At 35.1% G+C, this 27,446-nt stretch overlaps 1 protein-coding gene across 1 annotated transcript in view; it reads right to left on the bottom strand.

Moving 5' to 3' along the window:
* Dhc1 (dynein axonemal heavy chain 1) overlaps positions 1 to 25,106 on the bottom strand; it is a 58,816-nt gene extending 33,710 nt beyond the window's left edge. Inside the window, exons 1-30 of the mRNA XM_019055900.2 lie at positions 24,991 to 25,106; positions 24,033 to 24,134; positions 22,011 to 22,193; positions 21,355 to 21,541; positions 20,939 to 21,099; positions 20,412 to 20,537; positions 19,438 to 19,602; positions 19,219 to 19,326; positions 17,992 to 18,298; positions 17,124 to 17,141; positions 16,298 to 16,521; positions 15,652 to 15,799; positions 14,745 to 14,926; positions 14,087 to 14,293; positions 13,352 to 13,548; positions 12,832 to 12,976; positions 12,274 to 12,397; positions 11,022 to 11,303; positions 10,096 to 10,256; positions 8,941 to 9,219; positions 7,725 to 7,917; positions 6,801 to 7,036; positions 5,867 to 6,148; positions 5,059 to 5,325; positions 4,295 to 4,507; positions 3,658 to 3,857; positions 3,041 to 3,205; positions 1,787 to 1,939; positions 1,278 to 1,485; positions 423 to 584 (exon numbers count right to left, since the gene is read on the bottom strand). Coding sequence (XP_018911445.2) covers positions 423 to 584; positions 1,278 to 1,485; positions 1,787 to 1,939; positions 3,041 to 3,205; positions 3,658 to 3,857; positions 4,295 to 4,507; positions 5,059 to 5,325; positions 5,867 to 6,148; positions 6,801 to 7,036; positions 7,725 to 7,917; positions 8,941 to 9,219; positions 10,096 to 10,256; positions 11,022 to 11,303; positions 12,274 to 12,397; positions 12,832 to 12,976; positions 13,352 to 13,548; positions 14,087 to 14,293; positions 14,745 to 14,926; positions 15,652 to 15,799; positions 16,298 to 16,521; positions 17,124 to 17,141; positions 17,992 to 18,298; positions 19,219 to 19,326; positions 19,438 to 19,602; positions 20,412 to 20,537; positions 20,939 to 21,099; positions 21,355 to 21,541; positions 22,011 to 22,193; positions 24,033 to 24,134; positions 24,991 to 25,086 — 5,481 coding nt within the window. The 5' untranslated portion in view covers positions 25,087 to 25,106. The remainder of the gene's footprint in view (positions 1 to 422; positions 585 to 1,277; positions 1,486 to 1,786; positions 1,940 to 3,040; positions 3,206 to 3,657; positions 3,858 to 4,294; positions 4,508 to 5,058; positions 5,326 to 5,866; positions 6,149 to 6,800; positions 7,037 to 7,724; positions 7,918 to 8,940; positions 9,220 to 10,095; positions 10,257 to 11,021; positions 11,304 to 12,273; positions 12,398 to 12,831; positions 12,977 to 13,351; positions 13,549 to 14,086; positions 14,294 to 14,744; positions 14,927 to 15,651; positions 15,800 to 16,297; positions 16,522 to 17,123; positions 17,142 to 17,991; positions 18,299 to 19,218; positions 19,327 to 19,437; positions 19,603 to 20,411; positions 20,538 to 20,938; positions 21,100 to 21,354; positions 21,542 to 22,010; positions 22,194 to 24,032; positions 24,135 to 24,990) is intronic.
* Positions 25,107 to 27,446: the final 2,340 nt, after the last annotated feature.

Consider the following 27,446-nt stretch of genomic DNA (forward strand, 5'->3'; position numbering starts at 1 on the left):
AAAAAGAAATTAATAAATTATTTTGTAAGACAGAAAATCGTTATTTGGAAAAATTTACTATCTAAAATCTCGTTTTCCCATGTTTTCTTGTTTGTTTTTGTTCATTTATTTATTTGTTTTTTCTTCATCTTAAGCCTTAAACGTGTTAGAAAAGCATCATCAGTTAATCAAGGATGATCTGCATTTCAGATCATTAGATTAGGGATGATCAAAACTCTGCTGCATATACAAATCATTCTCTCAATTGTTCCGTTAAGCTCAAAACGGTCCTCACGATTTAGTAAATACCAAAATTAAAATATTTTTCATTCTAAAAAGTACCTAGCCTTTTGAAATAAGATTGAATACAAGTTGATCTGACATTACTATGATCAAAATATGGATTAAATTACTTATCATAATTTGTTGGAATAAAATATTACCTGAGACGGCATTTTATCTAGAAAAGATAGGAGTTGGAAATTGGGATCATTAATGTTGCTGTACGCGGTCCGGATTATGGAATGAAGTGAGGCTTGAGATGTTTGCAACAGTGATGTCAACCAAGTCTCAACGCTCCCCTCAGCACGGACCGCTCTTTCCAGCTGAATGAATAAGAGAAATTGATCATCTAAAATAATAATAGGTATCGATGGCCAAAGTGCGAAACCATGCATCTCCGTTTGCAACGCTGCAGACTTCCTATTAAACTTTATTTTTTCTTTGGAAAACTGGTTGATGCAATTTCTTGAGACTTACTTGATATTTCCTCTCTGTTAGGAGAATATTCTGTACAAATTTCAAGCTATAATGTTGGCTCATTTCCTTGAGAAAAAATAAAATTGGAGTAGAAATTTTGAAACACCACATAGGAGATATGTATGTGGTTTCCCACTTTAGCCATTCACAAGACAATAAGCAAAACTTGTAGTGAAGGTAGTTTTACTCATGATTTTTTCCACTAGTATAAACTATGAATGTTCATTGGGAACTTGCAAGTTCTTGGAATTCCAGAAAAAGTCCACCTGAGAATTCAAAAAGGGGGTATTTTAAAAACGCCTTATAGTTTGGGAATTTTTGATAAATTATTGGATGTAACTTTCATACATTTCAAAAGTCAATAGTCTCCTGTGGCCTACTGTATGTAAAGTTGCTTCATACATAAAATAAAACTACACAGTAAAATTTACAACAAAATTTAACTTAATCGACAAGGGAAGACGCAGAACTACTCTATCCTGCACCAAATTATATTTAAGAGTTCAGGAAGATTACTGGACACCTTTTTAGGAACTTACTTGAATTGTTTCTCCTTCTGATGATATAATGGCTGTCATTTTGTTGTACTCAATGTCATGAAACTTCACAGATCTAGTGTTATCAAAAATTGAGAGCAGATGGTTTTGAATGGTATGCGAGTCAGAGGCTTGACCTAGAATTTCCAGTAAGGCAGGATCCGAAACGAAGAAAAAGCGAGGGAACATCATCCGCTTCTTTTCCAGGTACCTGCGGTCAAAAAAAAAATTAAACTAAGCAGTAGTTTTTCTTGAGATCGTCTATTTTTATTCACTTACTCTTGTATATTCACATAAAATTTGAAGAAGATTTTTTGATTAGTTTCCTTATGAAACAATGAAACATAATCAAAGATTATGAAATGTTCTTATTGAGATACACATGTTCCTGCTTTACCCATCGCGACTGCATTCATTATTCAATAAGAAATAAGTAGGAAAATACAGTGAAACTTTTCAAACTTTTTATGCCTTAGAGACTAAGACTATACATATTTATTTTCAATGCTCACCCGCTAAGAGACTTCTGACAAAGTTCCAACTGCTCTTGTAAATGCGGAAGAAGTTGTTTCAACATATCATCGCCAACACAACAAGAAACAACGCCCGGAGTTTCATGAGCCCTCTGCATGATTTTCTGCCAAGATTTATCAATTTTGCTGAATCTGCAAGATAAAAATAGACTTAATTGAAAAATCTGTTGCTTAAACTGTGGTTACAAAGGAAAAACTAGGGACAGACAAAGTAAAAAGATAATGATATTAATCTACACCCCATTGTGGGTTTCTTGAAAGAATAGCAACATTAAAATAAAACACATTGTTAAACTTTCTTGAAAGAATAATTTAGGAGAGATAAATTGTAAGAAAATAAACATAGTTTCTTCAACTGGTCATCTAGATGCTTAAAAGCAAGCACCTGTAACTCAGTACCTTCTCAATGGAAAAATATATCGTATTCTGATTAAAATAAGAATTGATTAAAAGCATTTTAAGATTCTGGAATGGGAAATTAACAGCCCTTGTTTTAAGGATATGTTTCATGCACTTTCAAGAGTTTCCAATTTAAGAAAATACTTTTTATATTAATGATAATGTTAAAACCCCTCTTTTTTTATCAAAATGAATTACTTGGGGTGGCGGTAAAATTTTGTCATCCTTGGATATTTGAAGGCTTTAGGCACATACTGATTTTCGAAGCCTTCAAGTGGAAGGAAAAAGAGGAAAGCTTGTAAAATTAAAACACAGAGCCGCAAGATGGTACCCAGTCTGGACGCTGTCTAAAAATCCCTCATTGTTTTATAAATAATTGTGACCACTCCTTGGAGACGAAATTGAACAGCAAGTGTAAATATCTCATTTTGAGTCAAAGGAGCATCCGTCTTTAATATTATTCTTGATATAGAGTAAAACAAGAATTTAAAAACTTGAATGCACCCTTGAAAGAAGATGGATGCCATTTTTTTCCCGGGTTTTTAAAGTACATGACTGAACTGTACAGTACAAAAACATGCGATGTCCGAAAATTGTAAATGTTTAAGAGACAAACATCTACAAACAGGGGGAAAAGTAGTGCTCAAAAAAAACTTTTGAACAAACTTCTGACGAAAGGAGTGGTGTTTGAAGATGATATAAAGGCCACGGTTGAGAGAGGGCAAACTGACCTAAAGCATATGTCAAGCCCTGACACCTATCAATATCATAATCAGTTGTATACTTGAAATTAAGAAAGTAAAAAATTGTTTAGTTATGAATATGAAGCATTACCTTTTGGCTTCTTTTGGCAACTGTTTTGCAATGTCTCCACCGACAAAAACAGCCTCCAGGTAAACCCACATGTTTTGTACTAGCAGCCAGCGTTCTAATATTTCATTTGTGTTGGACAGGTCAAACACCCATTGTTGAATTTGTTTACGGAATGGTGCATTATACCTGCAAAAGTTTAAACAATGTTGATGAGAGCAAATTACAGATTTATGTCATCATAGAATCCTTGCATTATTGTACGTACCGTAGGCAGAGATATTTTTGCAAACATGTAAAACTGCTTTAAATTATTTTTAAACTTACAACAATTATTTTCAATCTGCCCGGTGTTCGCCACAATTTTAAGCAAAGTTCGAAGTTCAAAATTTTTTTCATAAATATTGCAGGGATTAAAGCATGCAGCAGTTTGTGATAAGCCCTTAATATTCAGTCCATCCACAGCTCACATTAAGGCTCATAGGTTTTAAAAATCACTACATTTTAAACCCTTTAAACTAAATTTCTTATCACACACATTTTACAGGGTTCTTCCACATTTTTATACGCGTGCATGGGCGTTATCAAGCATTTTCTGCACCCCTACTACAAACAACGAATAGTGAAAAGAAAAACAAAACCTGTTTGATAAGAGGGACCCAAGAACCATTAAGCTATCTTCCAACTGACTGATGGTCTCAGCAGTGGTGTCCCCTCGTAATAAAAGTTCACCACGGTTGTTGAAAGACATGAACGTCAGCTCATGAACAGACCATTCATTTGTCACTTGTCTTAATTTTGCTTCAATATCCTTCTCTTTCATTGCTGATATACATATGTCCTGAGATCAATCAAACAGGTAAAAATGTTCTTTAATTATTTTTAATTGACTGACATATCAGCATGCTTCTACAAAAGCTGGTTAGTCGATGAAGCTTTCTCCAACTGAGATGCCAGGCGCATATTTTTGTGAGACGGATTTGGCTTACAGTGCTGCGCTGGCATATTTAACACAATTTTGCTATCTAGGATCATCTATCTTTAAAATTTCAAATGGATTTTTATCAGAACTACGTTCTTAAAATGCTGATTTCAACCCATCATGACTCACGACTCAAGCTTGGCCAAGTAATAAGTCAATTCTGAGTTTTTTTTCACTGAACTCTTTTAAGAAGCTCTGCTACATAGATAGTTTTGCTGAATTTGTTTACTTCTAATCTCAGTCAATGGTAATTTCTTAACATGTGAAGAAATTCTTAATGATTCGCTATTACTTACCTCAATATCTTCTTTACACTTCAACAATGGGGCTTGAAGTATATTTTTGAGACAGAAACCTTCACTATCGAGTTCAAAAGTGTACTTTGTTACCTCCATGATTCGCTGCCAATGTCTCGGTTTCATTGCTTTATTTGCCATTAATTCCAATAACGGACACATATCATTAAAATCGTCGATTGTTCTTTTCAGAGCATGAAAGGCTGGCCACTCCTGCAAAATTAAGTTCAGTTTTACAAAGTAATGCTCCTTTCACCTGGATTGACAGATTTTTAAATTTCTGAATCCATAGAAAAAAAACTGTCTATTCATGTGTATTTTAACCCTCAAATTTTTTCTACTTTTTATTTTTAAAACTTTCTACTTTTAGGCTATATATCGGAGCTAAAGGACACAATTTTAATTTTAAACAATGACAGATGGAGAAAAGCAATTTGTCTCAAAATTTTTATCTTTCTGAGCTATCGGACAATGAGTCACAATTGACCAATCTCTCTTCAAAATCACAATCAAAATCATAGGAAGTTTCCAGGCATTGCGTTGTTCATGCTTCTCAGAAAAAATAAAATAAGGGAAGAAACTAGGTTTCGTGAGATGCGATTAGGCTGATTCTGGATTGAATATGTCCAGCCATAACTCCAAGACAGATTTTTCCCCACAATGATGTTTAACACATCACTAAACTCAAGAAGTCTACATTTGTTGAGACTCATAAATGAAAAGTTAGTATGATCAATTTTGAATTAATTAAAAATAGAACTAACTTTTAATCCTTTCGGTAATTTTCGGCAACGATTCTGAAATTCCATCAGCTCATTGTTAATTTCTTCAATGTTAACTTCACCCCAGGGAATATCATAATATCCGCTGACTCTGTCAATCACATCATTGTAAAGTTTATACAACTTCTGCAAAAGATTCAGCTCCTTACGAATTTGTGCCAGCTCTGGATAATCAGTTTGTGGAAGCCCAAATAACTCCTCTCCACTCTGGTAAGTTTGCAATTTTCGCCACATGCCATCAAATCGATTCTGAAAAAAAATAATTATGTACAGTTTTAGTGATTACAAAACTGAAGAGGACAGCAGATTTCAAAGACTTTATTATGATATGAACTTACTTATATTAGATAAAATAAGATGTACAAATATCTAATTGCCCACATGTCAAAGGTGATATCTGCGCAGGAATCGAGGAAACATATCCGCAATAAAGTATATAAAGTTCTTTAACTAAGCATCCTAAAGCTTCTAAAATATTAATGATGGATTCAAAATCTAATTGAGTAGAATAATTTTAATGCATGTACAAGAACATAAAACTGGCTGGTTGAAAGATTTTATACTGACGGATACAAATTAAAATATGTTAAACTTTCTGACCCTGTCAAAAATAAAATACATTCACCCCAGCATCCTCATTAAATTAATATATGCAATCATCTTTACTTTTCTCTACTTCTGATCATATATTCTAAGAGAAAGAAGGAAGAAAATCCCCCGCCCCCTGGAATACTGATATATGGCGCTACCAATTAATTGGCAATACGCCAACTAATATCAATCAGCATACCTGAAACAGTATTAGCCTATCAGATGCTTCTCTTGGAGACAATCCAGGTACCATAGGCCCAGAGGTACGATACTCGTGGCAGTAATCAATGTTATCCTGCCTGAATCTATCGAGATTTCTCCGCAGATCTGCCTCTAAATGCGGTTGCATTGTCAATAGAAGGATGTTTACATCCATTGCTCGAGCAAGAAGACGTTGCCATGCATATCTTAAGTTATCTACTTGCTCAAGATCTTCTCGGTCAATTGGTAAGTCATAACGTGTGATCACATTGAATGCTTCCTGAGAGTCAGAGAAAAAATCAGGGTGTTGGTTATGAACGGTGTAAACTTTAATAAGACCATTAATACTTTACACCAACAACTTTAATACCATTATTAAGAAAGATGCAGGATGAAGAATTCTCAAAGATATGAGATAGTTAGTGATGAAAATTTTGATTTAATTACTGATTGTTGTTTAATTTCATTAGTCATTCAAGCTAGGCGCTCACATTCATACTAAAAGCCAAAGCCAGCCACTTGCTTTGACATGAAAAATAATATCTTTCCTGTCTCTGTAGCTGCGTATCAAAGAATTTGTACTAAATTTTTATCAATAGATGTAGAAAAATCAAACCCTTTACAATAAATATTTTCATTTTTTAGACTACTTTTCAAGGTCAATTTTGAATGTGAATCTCCTGATGGCAGGAAAGATATACGTTTAATGAAAAAGAATAAAATGCTAAATAATATTTTCAATTTGATTTTATTTAATATTCTTTTCCTGCCCTTCTTTCAGCATGATTTCAGCATATTGAGCTGTTTCATTCCTTACGTTTCTTGAAGATGAAACATCAATGTTATGCGATGAAAATTTTTCACAATATGTATTAGGATGCATAATTTTAGGTACATCAACAAAAAAATTTTAAAAAAAAATTGGTGCATACTTCAATCGGCTCAATTTTCAATTCCATGTCTACTTCTTGTTCTCTGATCTTCTTCAGGGTTTCCATGATTAAGCGGACATCGTCTAAATCTCTAATTGGCTTGTCTAATTTTCGGTCCATTTCATTTATCACAGCATAAACATAGTCCATTTCACGATGAAACTTTTTTTTCAACGCGTTCCCTAATCTATGATTACAAGTTTTTATTTCCGTCAACAGGCCAAATTTTAGTTTCTCTGAAATAAAAACAAAAGGCGCACTATTGACTTATGGAGCTCTTAACTGCACTACATGATCTGCAATTTGAACTCGAGAGACAAAAATGCTCAATAATATTCTAGTTTTTATCAGTGCTCCAGAGCCAGAGGATACCTAACTCCCATTGTTGGAAAAATCGAGTTGGTGGCGTTTTAGAAATCTCCAAAAACAGTTCCGCGTGGGTGGAAAATTTAGTAGCTCTATCTCACACAGGAGTACTGAGTCGCAAAAATTGCGATTTACATTGAAATCAATGAGGCTGACACAAGGTTATCCCCTGATATCTCAAATCGCCTAAAATGGGGTTAGGTACCTTTTGACTCTGGGGTGAAGAGTCAGAGGGTAAAATAAAGCCGCTAACTGCATCAGAAAGACTGTCAAACATGGGCTTGAAAAAAACCAATTATTGAATTAATGAATCGCAAATGGCCCCAGTTGATGAACTCAAGTAGGTACCAGTGATTTGCTCTGGAAGGTAGTTATCCATTTGGGAAAATTATCTTTAAATATAAAATTATGCAATCTTTATCAAATTGTGATTTTTTTAAAATTTTCTGAAAGAAGGAAAAACATGTGACGACAATTGGCAACAAAAAGGTCTGAGCATCATCTAATGGTTCCATGAAAGGATAGGATGAGATAATTGATAATTAGATGAGTTCTTACCTACAGATACAACCAGACAGGATCGAAAGGTGTACAAGTCAGGAACTATATTCAATTCACTTTCCAGCTCATTGTGTCTACGAAGAGAGGCCTCTGCCTCAACTAGTCCGATGGTATGAGCTGCTTTCTTACTCATAACATTTTCCCACAAAAATTTGTACGGAGACCAGCTTTCAAGGAACTCTGTTATGACCTACACATCAAATTAGAGTAAATAGAATAAGACTTAGATTAGTGACGGTGTCAAAATACCACACGAGTACACAAGGAGTCGGACTTGAATTAAAGCCACCTCACTTGATGGGTCCAAATGTTTTCAGACTCGTTTCCTGAGCTTGATGCTTTATCTGTCCATGATTCAAATGCACTTGCCAAATCGCTATCCTCGCTTACAGAAAGCTTCCAATGCTGCCACTAAAGACCGGTTTTGGCTACTGCCACTTACACTTATTTTAGGATAAGGGAAGAAATAAACATTCTGATTAATTGAATGTCTTCAGCATCATGAGTGCATTAAAAGAAGCTATTTTTGCAACTAGTGAAACGTGTGACAAAATTTTTCTTCGCCGCAACGTCTAAGTTTGCTGCTTACCAAAATTAATTTCACAAAGTACATTTTCCTTCGTTACTTTAGGCAAACTAAATAAACAAAAAAAATATGTTTAAATTACTTTGCTTTGCTGAAACATGATAGGTTGCTGGAAAAAATGCGAAACTTTTTCAGTTTAACAATTGCATGAGGGCAAATGGTCCGATTATGGATGGATCGTTAGAATGATGTTAGAATTTAAATTAAATGACTCACCCTTGATTTAGCATTTTCTTTCAATTATTTAGTTCGGACATGCAACAATGCATACCCTGTACCTTTCACGGATGCCTTTTTGCTTACAGTGTCTTGAAATCACTAGAATTTTATCTAAAAAAAGTAGGCATTTGGAGTTTCATTTTTATGAACTTGTTCTTGTAAATCTAGAAGGTCGTATTTAAATGAAACGTATCAATATATATGTACAGCGGATTTCTATCTTCATTATTGAAAACATAATTTTTTTTAATGATGAGGATGGTAAATTTTATGATATAAATGCTCAGAGCAACAGAATATTGAGAGAAATTAGGATAAAAAACTGCTCTACATTGCGGAGAGACTGCAAAAAAAAAGACCACAGGAAAATGTAATATGTAGGTGAAAATACCGCACAGCCTTACTTACTGGTTTTATTTTTTGAGAGCTAATGGAGAGTAAAGATAGAGCTTTCATTACTTCTTTGTTTTCCATTACATGATTGAAAAAATTCCGTGACTGGAGGGGGAAACTTGGCTTGTCCTCGGAAATGAGTCGATACATTTTTCGCCTCCGTGCTTTTGCGTCTCCGCTGACATTAGGCCATGCTTTCCCACCAGTTTCCTGATCAAGATTAGATACAACTGAAGTCAAAGCAGTGTTAGAGATGGGCTCAACTTTGCCTATTCGAGTCCATTTAGACGGTGGCTAAAAGGGATTCGCCAGGAGGATATAACAGGGACACAATTTAGGGCAAAGAGACAACGTCAAATAAGAGGACAGTTGGAGAAAACATGGATAAGAGAAAAAAAAATTAGTAATCAAAGAAAAACAGAAAACGAAAAAGTTGAAAGTCAGAGAAAATCGAGAAAATATAGTAATGTACTAAATTACTACTTGAGTGATGTGAATTTCAGGCAGCTGTGATCAGAGGGAAACTACAAAGAGGAGAATAAAATCGCCAGGGTTGCCACAAAATTTAGAAAATGAAATTCCCTGACTTTTTCCCAATTCATCTGAAACATTTTAGTAAATTTCCCAGACAATTAAAGAGACATAATCTGAAAACATTTTCTTACAAAATCCGTTGTTCGAAACATCAAACCCATTATAGAGAGCAAATGTAGGTGACTTTAAAAAAATTTTCAAGACCTTTATATCATTTTCCCTGACGTTTCAAAGTTTTTTCTGACTTTTAAAATTTCCTGAGATTTCCTGGTATTCTATGACTGTGGCAACCCTGTATCATTCATCTTTGAAATTATGGAATTAAATCAGATCAGATGGAAACCCAACTTTCAGCACATGGACTATTTAATCACACAAGCCAGGACAGAACTTCGTAACATTCCTAGAAATTGACTTACCCTGATACCTCCACAACAGTTCTGGGTGATTATTGAAATCCCTCTACTCAATGAAGTTTTCAAAAGATTTAAAGTTGAGGAAGTCTCAAAGATTTTCTTAAAATGTTTGCGGGGCGTGATACCCTGCCTTTTTCATAATGAGCAATTTAAAATAACTGATAAGGTGCGATCCCACTTTTCACCGACTAATGCAGACTTATTGCTTTTCAACCCTTACCTGTCTTGCTTTGCCTGCTGTCCACTGACTAACCCCTTTCGCCACTCCACTAATGTGCTTTCCTGCTGCAATGAGGGCTTCTTGGACTTCTTCCAGACTGGGCTTGACAACTACATTCGGAATCATCAAGTGAGATTGGAGGATGAAGACAGGAGGTCCACCTTCAATTTATAAAATAACGTTTTTCTATAATGATGCTTTTTAATTGCAAATCAAATTAAAAGAGATTTTGACTGTAAAAATGTATTCACAACTGAATTAGCTTCTTTCAAACCTGCAAAAATCTTTTTTCTCAATGTTGAATCTCTCAGTTTGAAAACGACCTAACTAGGGTGTTTTAAGATGTTCATTTTTTTGCATAGAAACACTCTTTTTCTGGCTGTTATGCCAGTATCGCGTCCTGAAAAATTTCATTTTTATGAGATGGGTCGTTTTCAAACTGAGAGATTCAATTTATGACATTCAGCAGAATCAGCCTAACCGCTTTTCATGACAACTAATTTCTTCTGATGTTTAATCTTTAACAAAAAACTAAACGATACACTTTCTTCAAATTCTCGGAAATAGGCACAACTTAAATTATATCAGGCTGTTGTAACGGTTTACTCAATGGTTTCTACGACAGTTTTTCTTAGTTTGAAGCAAAAGTAAAAGAGGATTTGGTGATTTTCACACTTAGGTCATTTTTACAAAAAAATATACGTAACAATGGCCTTTGATACACACACTTTAACCAGTTCTCTCGAATGATTGGTTACATATGTCAAAATCCTGTCACCTTGCTGCATTGCAAAAGATACGGACAAAGTCCAAACTCTGACATTGAGTAAAATCTAAGATATCGACACTTTCCAGACAAGCCTCAAACCTGACACTTTCATTGGTATATTTAATTAATTGATAAACTTGATGCAAAAAAATCTAACCTTGCTCAGAGGTAAATCGTTTACGGAGACATTCTAATGAGGACCTGGTGACTCGGATGAGTACATCTACAACTTTGCGACTGTAGTATCGTCTCATCTCGGAGATAGCATTACAAACAGCCTCTTGCATAGACTTGGACAAGACTCCACCTCCTAGTAAGAGTGAGCAAGGGTTTTCAAAGAACTCCCAGACAGCTGACCAGTCCTGTTGTTGCTGTTGACTGGCTGGTGTCACATTCCCTCCTCCAGCTCCCCCTGTTGTACTTCCTGCCTCCTCAACACCTATAACCACGAGAATAGGTACTTAATGAATGCATAATGTGGACAACTTGAGGATGAATTATGATCAGAAATTCATCAAGACGATCGATTTGATTGGCATAGAACCCAATTGTTGGGTTTTTTCTTTTTTTAAAATATTGTCAGAACATACATTCTATGTGATGAAACCCGTGTATTTTACGTGTGGAAAGAGAGAGGTCATTAAATCTGCATTAAGTAAAGCCCAATTTACACTATCAAACTTTGCATCTGACATAATTGAACGAAAAGTTGGATGGAAAAAAATTTGATTCAATTACTGTTGCAGTATGATATCGTCATCAGCCTGCGGTTTGCAAAGACACAGCTTCTGCTCATGTCCGTCTGAAAGTTTCGTTCCAACTTTTCAAAAAGTTGAATGTGACGTCACATTCAAGTTTCCGTCCAATTTCTCTTCAAATTGTCGTTTTCTCTTGTGAGTATCACACTATCCAACTTTTCATTTGACAAGTTGCATCTAAGAGTTGGATGAAAAGTTTGATAGTGTGAATTGGACTTTAAATTATGACTAAACCTGCAACCGGGGTTTAGATGGCTTGGAAGGATTAAGATTTAGGAGTAGAGTCTTTACAATGTTTATGTTCTTATCAATATATAAAAAAAAAAAAAAAAAAAAAAAAAAAAAAATCATAGATTGACATCTTAGGATGCTAAACATCTGCGCCTACGACTCTGGAATGTTGATGTGAAAATTTTGATTTTTGATTCAAGGTTGCAAGGATGTGCCTTTAATACCCAGAGTTTCTTGCAACATTCCAGAGTTGTTGCGCGGATTTTTAACATCAATTTTTTTTTTGTTCTACAAATAAGTTTTTTATTTCACCATCGCTATGATCAGTGCTCTTAGTTTATATTCTGTTTTCAGATTATTACGTTATTGATGAACGAGAATTAGTCAAAAGATATGAGATGATTTTTAAATTTAACACACCATTCAGAACAAGGTCAAAAATATCATTCCCATCAGCTGATCTGTGTGCTTCAGCTGCCTTTCGCACAAGCTCTAGAACCTCTTCGACGGCTTCTTCCACCATCTTACTCTTTCTATTCAATTCCTGTAAAGAACCGGAAAAAATAAAACACTTTTTTTACATTGTAACCATGGGGATACATTTTGTTCAGAATCATATTTGTTTACTAATGGTGTTAGTATGGGGGACCGGACATCTGTGGGAATTGTTTGATTAATAGATTAAAAGTACAAAGATCCTGAAGAAGTGGAAGGAGTCTCGAATTTCAGCAATGTATAAAGAAGAAAAGGGAGATGATTGTAAAAACAAAATAGGAAGTTATCTCTCTTGAGGACGGTACTGACAATGGCTGTATCATTGATGGCAATGAAAAATTTGTTAAGGACTCATGGTAAAGCGAAAAAATAACTCAACATAACAACTGACGATCTGGAAAAAAGCAGATAAAAGAAAACAGCACAAAATTCTCAAAGCACTCATTGAATTTACACAAAGAAAAAGACATTAGAAATTATTACCAAAGCAGCATTCCTACAGGCAATTTGTGCCTGCTGCAAAAACTCTTCTACTGTCCATGGCTCTTCTTCTGGCAATGCATGAAGTGTTACTGTTTGCATTGACATTAATACCTGAAGTATTCTATTTGTGTAGATATCATGAACTCTGAAAATAAGAAAAGAGAGAATAGAGATAGCTGTTTGCATTGAGTTTGAATCTGTTCGAGAGAACAGCGTGTTACAAAATGTATCATAAAATGCCTTTTGAAGCAGGCAACCTGATAGAATAAGTAACCAGTATAATTCAGCAGGTATATACAATTCAATTTTTTAAGTACATTCAAGCATTGTAAGTTCTTATTCAATTTTCGTCAATTTTTCCTTCAAGGTTTTTCAATTTTCTCTTGATTTAACAGTAGATAGTGCTCTAGCTCCTTTAAAACTACATTCAGAATTATATTCAACTGCTTGTGTTATCCAATCAAACATGAATCTAATTAGCGATGAATTTATATGCTGGTACATTATCAATTCATCTCACCGAGTGACTAAGACATCAAAGTCACGAATAGCATCTGAGGTGTTTTTCACAAACTCATTCCATTTCCGATCTGTCCATGATAAGCTGTGCAATCCTGGTTGTAGAAGTGCTACTAGGTGCATCAATTGTGGCAAAAACAGGGGCCGGACTTCTAATTTTACTCTTCTTACAGACTTCAAAATTTGGTTCAATAAAAACTGTAACAATGTAATTAACCAAATGTTAAAGTATAAAACTTTTGATCATCATACAAAACCAAGGATCCTTAATTCAACTTTTTTTGGAGAGCATGGCCAAAAATGGAAAGAAAAAAGAATCTGCTGGCTTACTCGGTTTTAAAATAATTGTCATTTCAGTAGTCTTCATTGTTATAGAACTTGCATTAGATGCAAATCAGCATTAAAAACTAGGACCGATTAGTAAATTATAACAACCTTTACTATTTAGCAAAGTATCCAGGATTAGTAGTGATGTATGCGCTACTTGTTGACAATATATTTTAAAATTTCTACAATACTTCACTGCGGGTGATTGCAATTTTCTCTACTCATGAATTACAAATGTGCTGTAAATTGCAAATTTTTGACAATCAAAAAATTTTCATTGTCAATTTGTCATCCAAGTTTACACTAGAGGTTACTTTTTTACACAGATCCATTTAAGAACATTAAAACCCAAGTCCTGGTAATTTATCCAATAAAAACAGTATCAAAATTTGAAAATTAGTTGACTCACTTGTAAGGAATCCGTCACCAGGGTGAAATAGTCTCGTTTAGCATAGAGAGTATGTGTCACAACAGGCACAGGAAGACCCATCTTATAAAAACAATCCGCTTCCCTGATGAGTAGTGTGATTCTTTTATCCAAATTCACAACAAGTTGGCCAGAATCATCACTAATGTCTAAAAGCGATTTATTCAAGCACTCGTCAACAACCCAGACCTGAAAAATTATCAATTCACTTTTCAGACATGCCTGCTAAACCTCCAATCTTCTGAAGAAACTTTTTACTAAAACTACCAGAAAAAAGTATTTGAAAGTTAAGGAAATAAAACTGGACAAAACTCTTTTAAATTGTTTTAAACCGTTTAAAATTCGGAAAAAATTGAGAATTTTAAAATTTGACTAATTTCTCGTAAAGATTCAAGTACGGTCAGATGACTAAAAGTTTTTTTCAACAGAAACTATACTTTTTTGTGTTAGTTTAGTCAGATTATAGTTTACTTAATCAATAATCGCAAGAGATATCAAATAAAACGTAAAATTTCTCTTAAACAGCAGCAAAAATGGTTAGGGGGATTGGGTCAGGGGGTCAAATATGCTGTTGTTCACTTGTAAGTTCAAAAGACTTTAAAAAAATTCAAACATTATATCCACTTTATGTAAAACTCACATTGTGATTCATCCAAATGTTCTTCATGTCACTCTGATAATTCAACAAAGTTGTGGCAACGAAGTTGTATTTCCGCGTTAATTCAGCCGTTTGTGGAAGTGTCTTCAGAACTGGATGGACTGACACTTTTTTCACTAAATCTTCGAGGTGAAAATGAAGGGAGCGAGCCCATTTTATCCGACCTACAAATTAAAGCACTTAAGCTAATTATTTGTAAAAAAACATGAATATCCACAAAAATACAGAATTAAACAAAGAAATGAGTAAGTTAGTAAAGAGGATAATGAGAGGGCACCTGCTCAGGTAATGTAACTTGCAAAATTATGCACACTCGAAAAATAAGAAAAATATTCATCAGCAGGCTGCTTATTGAAATTGATAGACAAAGCGATAGACAAAGAAGACATAAGGAGTATGGAGCGACCCCATTGGTAGAAGCAGGTGGTTTCAATGGACAAAGAAGATAGGTAATAGACTAACTAACGGCAACCCACGAGAGATCCTGTAGTTAGTCCATCATTTTCCCCCTTGGTCAATAACAACCACCCATATAAGCCAATAGGATCGCTCCATGTTCCCTATATCTTCTATGTCTATCACTTTGTCTATCAATTTCAATAATAGAAGGGCTTTTAAACAGTTTCAGTTCAGTTTCGTGTTATGGCATCCATTCTCTGGAATTGTGGGTGAAGCGTCAAGAGCCGACAAGATATCCACTGAGGCATTTTAAAAGATCACAGTTCAAACTGATAGTTGAGGGATTTGTTGGAGACCCTCTGTTCTATATGGATGCATTCCAATTGAATAAAACAAATGTTGCAAGACAATATCGTCACATCTTGATTGGAAGAAAAAATTGTTTGATACAAAGAGAGGAAGGAGAGGATTAAACAGAATTTAAGTTTACCAGCGACAGGAGGAAAGTTTCTCGCAAGAATTGGATCATCCTTTTGCTGTCGAAATAATTTAAGAATCCTCTCTATTTCTTGGTCACAATACTTCAAAACTCGGGTATATTTTTCATTCAACTTAGACAGTGGTATTTTTTCACTAACCTGCAAGAGACATTGTTTGATAGATCTCAGATAGATTTATAGGTGCACAATCAAGAGATATTGAACTTCACAATGGATCGCCAAAATTCAAATTTTAAAATTTCTAGCTTCAAAAATGAGTAGATTTCTACGCCAACTTGAGGATCTTCCACTATCTAAATATGTTTTGGAAAATTTTACTAATCATGAATTTTTAGGCAGTAGTTTTAGGCTAAAAGCTTATGGAGGAAAATTGTGTCAAAGGGTATAAGGATTTGGAGAAACGTTTGAACTCTTAGACAGAACATATCTATGTACATAAAGAGTTCTAAAAAAACAGCATAGCCACGGTTAGAGTCGAAAAATGCTATCTTCAATTACCACATTGGTGACCTCTGCCCATATTTAATTGATTTGGAGGAAAAGTAACCAACAGTTGCCTACAGGATTTTCTTTGAAGAAAACAAAGATTTGAGAAACAGATATAGAAAGTTCATTAAATGATAAGGAAATAATTACCTTTTCGAACCTTGTCAAGAAGCAAATGCCTTGAGGACTTTCCCACACACTTTGAAAGTTATCCTCAATAGTCGTGCCAATTTTTTGCTTCAACTCATTTGTTTTTCCGATGAAGAATTCAAAATCTTCGTCAAATTCATCATTTCTCTGATCTAAATAATCATATTCCTTTGATGTGACGCTAGCTTTGGCATCATTGAAAACTTTCATGGCATCCTCTAGAGCTGTTTGTTACATTCAAAAAGAAAATTACAAATGATTTCACAAAATGCATTTTATATGTTCATGGTTACTACATGGTGGTTAGATAAAATCTGCTCAGCTTTGAAATAAATATCTGACTTACAAAGCAAAATACATGACAATTATCAGCAAAGAATCTCTTATCAAGACTTTTGATCACATGGATCACAATTGGCTCTAATATTTCTGGCTGGTTTCAGAGGCAACATACATTTCATTAGTTTTCCAATGCAGATAGGTGCTTTCATGGATGATACAGAGATAATACTTAGTTCCTTATTGCCAAATGTGGTCTACTTCATTAAATTAAAAAAAGTTGCACTAAAAGCGATGCATACATTGTTCCTCCACAAGGAATTCACTTAGCCCTCAATTCGAAGTCATTAAATGGTAGGGGTCAATCTACATCAAGCGTTTTGAAAAAGAATATATTAAGTGTGTTTAGGCTTGGTTTGTCTTCTTAGTTATGAGGACATAATTCTGGGTAAATCCGTGATCAAGCCTTGGTGCATATGAAAAATTAAGAGTTGGATGGCAAAGATGGTAGTTTTGGGCAAACAGAAGCGGACTTTGTTATAATTACCTTCTCCTAAGAGCAATCCTGTAACATAGAGAAGAAATCACTTTGAATAGTATCTTTTAATGAAAATTATTTCTAGTAGTGTTCTGTAATAGTATTCTCTAAAATTATTTTTGGCAAAATATAAGCGAGGGTATTTGTTAATTTTTCCTTAGAAAAAATGAAAAAAAGAAACTGATCTCTTCAAGTTCAGCATGCTTCCAGCTTCAAGATCAGTACACATTTTATAGTACATACAGAAAACTGTCTTCAAATGCTCTTTTGTGCAATTCCGCAGAAAGAAAATGACATTTACATCCACAAGGAGACTAAAACGCTACGTCAACAGTAATAATTCCTCCTGGTTATTTCAGGAATTACTAATTACTTTTGTAACTGCTAATTATTGCTTGAGATAAATTGATAGCTCTCACTCAAAAAAGGAGAAATATATGCTTGTAGAATTCAAATTGAGGAAACCTGCAAAATACCTTCTCCAGCAGACAGAACGTGGGTGAGCCCCAGGGTTAATGCTTTTCGAATTAGGAATCTTAGGTACATTATTTATAATATTTTGTTACAAACCCATATACATGCGTTTTCAGTATTAAAATTTCATGAAAAGACGTGAGCTCAGTGACTTTTATTTCATAAAAGAGTCATTAAAATCAGCTGCTAATTTTTTAGACATATGGTTCTAGATTTTAGCTATCAGAAAGAATGCAAAAAATCTATTATGATTTCAGAGCTAATTTTAATCCGAGTCTAAAATCTTGACATAAAAATGTTACAACTGATAAATATGGTAGCAAAAGAGTCAGTGAAAAGTAGAGAATTTCCATGATGATGCTAGGACACATGAAACATCAACGAATTAAGAGGAAAATACTACCTTCCATTCGCCGTTCAAATAATGAATGATAATCATCAACTAGGTCAAACATTGAAATTATCTTGCTTAGTCGATCACAGAAGGCATCAAATTTTCCAAACACATAATTTTCTGAGAATCCAAATCTAGATTGATTTGGTATAAATGGCTGATTTTTTATTAAGGTGTAGGTATTATGGTAAAACTTATTCAAACGAATGCAATCATAAAGTTTTTGACGAATTTCATTCCTATCTTGTGTCCAAATTGTTTCTTGCCCACGGCAAGTTATGTATTGTTTGCAAGTTTCTATCATTTGATTTGTAATCTGAAAAGCAAAGAAATCTTTGATTCAAAAATGGTGGAAAATGTAGATTACATAGTCAAAATATAAAAATGAAAGAAACAATTCAGTAATATTTAAATGCCCCATTAAAGTATAATTATGATATGATTAATCGTGTAATTTAATTTATGTTGCTTTTGCTGGTAGTAAAACTACTAATGAGACACCAAAAAGCTGGGGAAATAGAATAAGGAGATTTAGACAAAAGAGAGGACAGTGCCGAAGTGTGAAAAAAGCTATTTCATACTTGCGCTCATTTGCATTGCAGCTGTTATTTTAGGTTATTTTCAACTTGTTCATATCCAAGCACACATGAAAAGGTGGTTGGCTTAGTAGAGGTGACTGTGTCAGCAATCTACTACACCGATATTTACCTTCTTCAACTTGTTCTAGAGCAGAAGATAGGAGGATCAATATAGCTTTTTTCTCAATATGGAATATTCTCATTTACTTACTTTAGAAAAATAAACTGAGAAAACTAATTTTTGAGAAGGCCCTAGTTTTTTGGACATATTGAAGCATTTGAAAGGTACTGAAGACTAAAAAGAGGTACTAAGAGTAAAAAAAAAAAATGTGTTTCAGATTGGGACGTTGTAAGTCTCTACTCATATTCCATTTTTTAAAGGAAAACTCACTGACAGTTTCTATTTAAATTTTCTGTGAATTTTCTTCACACATGACAAAAAAGTTACAAAAAATTGCAAGGAAACATTTTGAAGTGTTATCCTTGAAGCTAAATGAATCATAATGGACAATTTGAAACACTGCAATTATTTGGATATGCATTTTTTCATTTAGCTATCAACACAATGCACTCTATTTTTCTTATTTTAAAAAAAATTGTCAATATTTCTCAAAGTAAATATTGAAAGAGGTGCAAAAACTTCTATAACTTAACTTACCTTAACCATGAGTGATGATATTCTTTCAGAAGTGTTGTAATATTGCGACACACTATGAATCAGCCGAACAGTTTGAAGAAGACTTAAAACTGAATCTTTTAATCTAACCTGCAATCAAAAGAGCATAATATATTAAAACATGATCAAATGATAGACCTCCTATTTCTAAAATAACCAGGATTGTATTATACTTAAACTCTGGGGTAAAAAGGTACTCACAGGATCTTGCAAATATAGAGAATGACAACACTTTTCCATGGCTTGTATGAACTTTGCATTGTCCCGTGCTTCATTATAGCAAAATGTTATTTTCATGTCAGTTTCGCGCCACTGTTTTATGACTTTTGAACGTGAAATCAACAGACATTGCAGGGTCATTTGTACCTGAAATGTCAGAAAACATCAGTCATATCGATGAAATACGTATAGAACATATTGACAGTTGAAAAAGCCCGTAATGAATTGTATAATTCTGATTTGGCGACTAAAAAGAAAATAGATTGGTCAAGAATAACAAATTTTATCCTAATGTTAAGTATTCACTTTCAATGTTAACAAGGTATCATCATTCAAAAATATGCTGACCGCTTTAATCCACTACAAATGCATTTAACAGTTCTTTTTATCTTGATCTTACCAATGTTAGGTGTAGATACGCTCAAAAAGAGAGCCAAAGTGTGCATTACTGTCTAAAAATTCCAAGATCAACAAAACTTCGATGCCTTAGAAACTGGACAGTGACTGATTTTTGTAGAATTAATTTTTGCTATCTTGCTCCTCCATTTCTTTGTTTTATTCACAGAAAGTAAACTGCATAGCATGCTTCCTTCAATTTTCTTTCCTAATGAAAAAATGATACATGCGACACAAAAAAATAAGATGAAGTGATAAAAATTCACTCTTTAAATTAGTTAAGATTATAGGAATCCTTCATCTTTAAGGGGAGGGTATTATGCTACTATCGAAGGAATCACACAGAAGGAGATGATATCTGGCTTTAATAGAATACACAAGTGATTATGGAAAAGATCATTGCACTTGAATGTCATAGTATACCAGTTCCTGTGAAGCTGAAACGAGTAATTAAAAAAAAAATAAGGGAAACATAAATAACTTTAAACGGCAACCTGGGTTAAAGTAAGGTATTTGAAGTGGTGAAAGGATATAATTTCAAAGCTTGTTTAAAGAAATACCTCTTTGTCTTGCAGGTACATGACGATTTGTGAGAAACGAGCTCCTCTTTTCTTCCAGTACTCCAATTCATCCTGGGGACCACTTGAGTCATTCTCTTTACGTAGCTGTTCACTCTCCATCAGAACCTAAGACATAGGAGAAAATAAATTGAAGGATACGGCTGTAAAAATACTGAGATATTGATACCATGAAGTCTATAGGTTTTTCTTGGATTGAGAGAGAATTCCTGGAAATGAAGATTAAGTCAATAGATCAGTCTTTTCTTCTTTTTCTTTGATACAAAAAAAAGAGGGGAAATTCAAGAGCGCAACATGCAAAAGGTCTTTTGGAAAAGCCGTTGTACAGTTCATAATGAGGTAGTTTTAGAATCTTTGAAAGTATACATATGAGAACTTAATGTTCAAAATCCCCTTTAAAAGTATTAATTTAATTACTTAAAGCTTTAATAAGTGACTACAGCTGATATTTTAATCCTGTTTTAAAAGAAATCCAATTATAAAAGGCCTCCATTGGTATAATAATCTACCTCTTGGACTTTCTTCATCCAATTGATGACCCTCTCTTCTAAAGCAGCTACTTGATCTTGATCCTTGGCCAAAACTTTTGCTTCATTAATAGAGTTTACACTTTCCATTAACACTAAGCCGTCATCAAAAATGTTCGGTTCATCGCAAACTTCTTCACAAACTGAACATAAAATCAAAGCTCGATTAAAAGTTCGAAGCATTGATACTATAGACAACAACATAAAACACACGTAAATCATGCCTTTAAAGAATATCCTTAAAAATGTCATTACAATTTACTGATATTTGAAAAAGCTATGAATTCCAGCAAGGTAAAGTCTTCATCATTGTTAATTTAAGTGCATTCTTGCATCAAAACAAAAAATCTGAGAATTAACTGAAATTAATTTTAAATGATGATATTTGAGGAATATACCTTTCAGTGCACTGCAAAAAGATCGTAGTCCTGGTAACAATTGATTTTTGAGCATTGGACAACTGCTTTCTTCATCCTCATCAAATGCAGGATGCGCCAAGGCCTCCATAAAAACACACTCCATAATGCGTTGGACTGACGTGACAAGACCAATTTGTGCTCCATCAATTATACCGCAAAATAAATCCTGGACAAAAAAGCAGGAGGTATCATATTACCATCTCTTATCGCAGATGAAACTAGTAGATCCTGTACCTCGGTTTGCGACCTTATGTACTTCCTGTCATTCTTCATTTTTTATTTGGAGAACTAGACATAATTCTTTTAAAACTTCCGCATTTTTTTTCCTCCCCTGTTTGTTGGCAAAATATTCTGCAAACAGTTTTAGCTCTAAAATTAGCTTGTTCCTATTTGAAAAAATTTATTAGGAGCAGAAGTTCTAAAAAATTGCAATGAAAAAATATTATTTCCGCTTTGATCATCAATTATCATTCCTAAACTGAAACATTTTAGGGCTCCCTGATGAATTTTCTACAGTTCTCTCTCCAAAGTAGGTCCGCATTTTTCGCCCGTAATCAGACATGGTAATTGATCTTTGCAAAGGTATTGTTCAATTCATTCCACTGCTCAACATATAAAATTTTCATGACTTATACCTTGTGAAATCCTTCCTCAGGCAGTTGCTTGCCAGTATTCAAACGGAACATGTAAATGGCAATGCCTGTCAGTTCAACTTGCCAGCCATCAGTCAAAAAAAGTTTCTTCTTCGGGTGGGCTGCGACTGCTGACCCCTGCAATTTGGGGAGCACTGAGGCTAGCCTGTTTGACTGAGATTTCGTCTGCAACAACAAAAAGTTGGAATTGAATTTGATTCGCGGAAGACCTGAACAGTATTTTGAAATGAAAAATTACCACAATTACTCTCCTTTGATTGACCGCAGTGCTGTCAGGATAAAAAGGTAAAACCTTATAGGAATTGGATTCTCTGTCTCTTTCATATCAAGAATGACAAATTATATTTCCTATAGTTTCTTAATTTTCTAAAGGGGTTGTAAATTTTAAATTGAGGAGAGAATCAGTATCTTTGTGTCAAGCAAAATTTTAAATTTAAATCCATATAATGATCATGGCAAAGCGAGGCTCCAGAACATTGAACATGAGGTTCAGTGTTAAACAAAGAGTGATAAAACATTTTTGGGGGATAAAATATAATGATAGGTTGAAGGATAATCAATGATATTAAGAGATGCACCATCAGTAGTTACCTTCATTGTTCTGAGCAAGTCAAGTTTTGCATGAGCTAGGTACTGAAGTGCAGTAAGTGAACTATGTCTCAACTATTTGACCCCAACGATGAGAATGAACTAGGACTCTTCATGTTGGATCTGAGACATTATCCACAACAAACAGAGAAAACCGAGGAAATTCGTACCTAATAACCCATTTCATGCTAACAAAACAGGTCGTATTGCATGCCAATAGAGTTCTTGCCAAATAAGTTTACGCACTTCTAGACTGCTACAAAAGATCGCCTGACATCACTAAATTAAATGCAAGAAGCAAGATGGTGAGCTTTCGTCGCAGTCTAAAAAAGCGGAAATATATTATTGGCAATGGCATAGACTCTACCAAAATACTTGATGATGTGAGGGGTACATACTTCACACCTGTCATCCCCTTGTTTGTAGGTACTTTGCTTAAAACTTACTTCAATGAGTGCTTTACGCAGATCTTGATGGGTATGACATGATTCAACTAAGTACTCAGGAGGAGGCGAGCTAGAGTCTATGAATTGTAGAGATGAAATTTACGATAAGAAAAACAAATTTGAATATTCTGCAGAAAGATGAAAGTGTGTAGCTTTACAAACCCAATTTTTCGAAGGTGGTACCAAAAACTATGACCTCCGAACAATGTGCTTGATTCAAATAACCGGGATGTAGTTTAGTAAAAGAATGCAATGAGTACACATACAATAAAATACAGGGAAAGTGGAAAGTCGACCTACAACCCATCGCAGATAGATGCAATAAAATTAATTACTAAAGAAATAAATATAAACTATAATTTAAACTTGGACACCTGAAAGTGGTCCAAAACTTGAGCCGGGATCCGGGAACCCTGACCGGGTGACGGGAAACCCTGGAATCCGGGAAAAATTCCAGAAACATTAAATAACGAACATGTGCGTTGAGTCACCTGTAAAGTAGTAAGCAACAGTCTGCTTCCATCTGCTGTTAATTTCAGCTACCTGTATAAGTTAAGCGTGTGTGGCTATACCGGTTTCTCTATGGATAACAATGGGATAACCAGGAAAATCGACCATGCTTTTTTTTGTTTACACCAAAGAGAAAACCTCATTTACAGGAGTAAAAGTAAACAAAGCAATCTCTGCTCTCATTGGTTCCCGCCAATTTATAGTGCTGCTCCCTACAAAACTTATGAATTGACGCGCCAATTTTCAAAAAAGCGGGGAGTCCACAAGTGGCGCGCAAAATACGTACATAATGGTTTGAACGACATGGCAGCTCTCATGGCAGCGTTCATATTAAGCGGACTCAGTTTAATTAATTCATTCGATCAGATTAGTTGCGGAAGATCATCCATCCCTTTGATACTTTTATAAAATATATTTTTTGCGGTAGTTTATTTAAGAAAGAAAAAAATAGACCACATACCGTGTCTACAGGTGGTGGTGATTCACACTCCTCAACTTCCTGATAGAACCATAGTAACTTGTTCCTCATATGGGGTAGGAATAATTGATTTATCTCATCCAGCTGTTGTAATGTTATTGAATACAGGATTAGTGTAAATATTGTGTAAATCAAAAAAATGTTTCAATTTGCTGTTTGTTGATAGGAAAATGGAATTGAATTGGTATAGTTTAAAGAGTGACTCCACCAATTTGCAAGCGGTATGCGTGTTAAAATAATTTGCATCGACATAGTGAAGGTTTGATTGGCGTGGAGCGCCTTCAAACCTCGGTGATACTCTCCACTTTGCTAGGAAGTTAGTTTAGTTGCCTATCGGAACTAAATCCAACGAAGGTCACTACTTGTTTTCTTTACACGCACCCGCGAGTCTGCTACTAGTATCATGCATTCAAGGTGGGAGGGGGGGTCTGTTTGAATTAAAATCACATTAATATGTACATCCTATCATGTATCTTTATTTCTGAACTTTTAAATTTTTTCTTTCACAAAAATAGATTGTTTGACTCACCGGCAATTACGAATTGCCTGCGAAATACATACGGCTGCCCTTGGAGTACATTTATTATTTTTTCTCATATAATTAGGTAAATGGCTAAACCACATATCTCTGTTCGCTATATTGCAGATAGCGCGCTTAAAGTGGAGCGATCCTGTTGCTTGAAACGGGTGCGACTGCGAGGACTAAACGGGGAAAATGATGGACAAACTAAGCGGTCTCTCGTGAGATGCTGTTAGTTAATCTATTATTTAAACCTCTGCAACCACTTCTTCCACCAATAGGATTGCTCCATATTTCCTCTGTTATCCTTGTCTATCGGTTTGTCGATCAATTTCAACGGTTAGCCAGCAGGATATTCCTAAAATTATCTACTTCAGCCTGAACTAGTAGATGAGAGAGGTTAATGATCGAAAAACGTACCATATTTCCATCGAACACGTGATCCATAATGTCGGATCGAGGAAGACCGGTGCCGTCCATGAGGAGCTGGAAGGTGAACTCCAGCCGGGGGTCCATCTCCCCCCTCCTCGCTTTTCGCTCGCATTCTTCTCGGCGTCTCTGTGAAAAGACCAAAAATTCAATGTTAGTTGATTCAGAATTTCCTCTTAGGCGACACCTACCTGCGGGCTGATTATTTAAAATGATAGATAAAGCTATAGACAAAGAAGACATAAGGAGTATGGAGCGATCCCATCGGTGGAAGAGGGTGGTTCTAATGGACAAAAGAGGTAGGTAATAGACTAACTATAATGGCAACCCACGAGAGATCCTGTAGTTAGTCCATCATTTTCCCCCTTGGTCAATAACAACCACCCATATCAGCCAATAGGATCGCTCCATGTTCCCTATGTCTTCTCTATGTCTATCACTTTGTCTATCAATTTAAAAAATCATCCCTCTGGTGAGACCTTCCGAGAGTACCTAGCGAGAGTGTTGCAATGTCTGTACCACTTTTTGATTGGTCCTCCAGTTTTAGACTTTTCTTGGGGCTGTCAACGGCATGCAATGTACACAAACTCTGTCATAATAATTTGCATTTTAGAGGAATAAATGAATAATTCCTACAGGAAAGGTGTATTTCTCGGCAAGAATATCCATTCAAACTTGTTCAGAGCTCGTTTTAGAATTTGGAAGTTTTTATTCTTCTTATTGCATCTTGAAGTTTACGTAAAGCTCTACAAAAGACCCCCCCGAGGGACTAATAACTCGCAGATGACCAAATTTGTTTGCACTGAAAGTAGAAGTCCGGAAAAAAATCAATTTGCTGAAGTATCAAAAATTAATTTGCAAAAATTGCAACATAAATGTATTACCCAACATAATTAATTGCAAAATTAGGTGTGTGCGCCAGGTGGCGCCTTTGACGCGCCGAGGAATGCCACATCGGATAATAAGTGCGAGAGAGATAAACGACAAAACAGCGTATGGACTTATGGACCAAGATAAGTTGTCAGGCCTCGCTCCCTGTTAACCGCGAGCTGTGCTTTCAGGGGTTTCCATTCAATAGCAACTATAAGTGATCTTGCCATCACGAATTCGCACTGCCACTGCGGCAAAAATACGATGTTTCCACTAGAATTGCAAAGCATTCTTGCCGATTTAGCAACATAGTAGATAAAAATTCAGGGATTACCTGTGAAATATGCATTAAAAGGGCCCGAAGATTTTACAATGAATGTAATAAAAGTCAAACTACCCTTCACCCCAATTTCTTACAAAAATCATATTTCGCCTCGAGTTGGTCCAAAAGTCTCCACATTTCTTAGACATGAGCAAAGTAAAATTGTATTTTGATACCGAAAGTTCGCAGCCACGTATCTCGGAAATCTTGATTTTTCAGGAAAACGAAAAAAGTGTCTCTATTTTTCTTTTTTAAAGGTACAGGGGAAAAAATTCTTGAAGATTGTAAGGATAAGATGCTTCTTAAAGACTCTATCAGCATTTTGAATGATAATCCCGAGTGCCTGCAGAAATGACCGAACAACTGAGATACGTGTTCCTAGAGCTAAGGGACAACACTGAATTCCGAGATACGTAATTTGAGAATTACCGTTCGAAATCTATTTTTCGCCGATTTTGACTTAATGAAGACTTAAAATAGAGTTTAACAAGGACTGATCACTCCAAATTTTCCCCCTGGAAGGTTCAGCAGCTCCACAACTGGATGAAATAACGTTCGTCGCTAATAATGTGGATTACTGGATGTCATAAAAAAATCACAACCCATGTCTGCACTGAGACAAAATTGAATGGATAAAATAGAAACCGCTACCTCCAAAAGTATATCATGCTTGTCAAAATTTTCCTCCGCGAGGTTTCCGAGTGATCATTCATCTTCAAAGGCACATGTATCTACGCAGCACTGATGACAATAGGTTACCTACTCCCTTTTCATCTAACAGACTGCCATCAGCCATGAATATGTGACTCCAGTCCATTTACTTGGAGCAGACTTGACTATCCGAGTTTTGACAGCTTCTCTAACCCTTAGATTTCTAAGACGGGTCAAATTGATCCGAGGTTTCTTGAAGACACGTGGCTCGCGGGTTACATGGGGCCGGTACATACAATCTAGTATCATGGTGTTTTTGACAACTATTTCAGCTATCTTTCCTGGGTGAGTTATGATGTCTACCCACAAACGTGCTTTAGACATAGGTCTGCAAACGCATCCAAAAAAAATACACAGACTTCAAATTAAGAAAAAAATCGATTGTCCAGCCGAAAATAGAGGAGGCGTAATCGAGCCTCATTTTTAGAATTTTTCTCCAAAACCTGAACGACACCTCGTTTGCAGTATCTAGCGGAGCATTGCAAGTGTACGCACCGCGCCATCACGCCTTCAATTTTGCAAATGCAACACGGACATCCATCAA

Source organism: Bemisia tabaci, chromosome 2 (genome assembly GCF_918797505.1).
Source record: "Bemisia tabaci chromosome 2, PGI_BMITA_v3".
NCBI classification, from domain to species: domain Eukaryota; kingdom Metazoa; phylum Arthropoda; class Insecta; order Hemiptera; family Aleyrodidae; genus Bemisia; species Bemisia tabaci.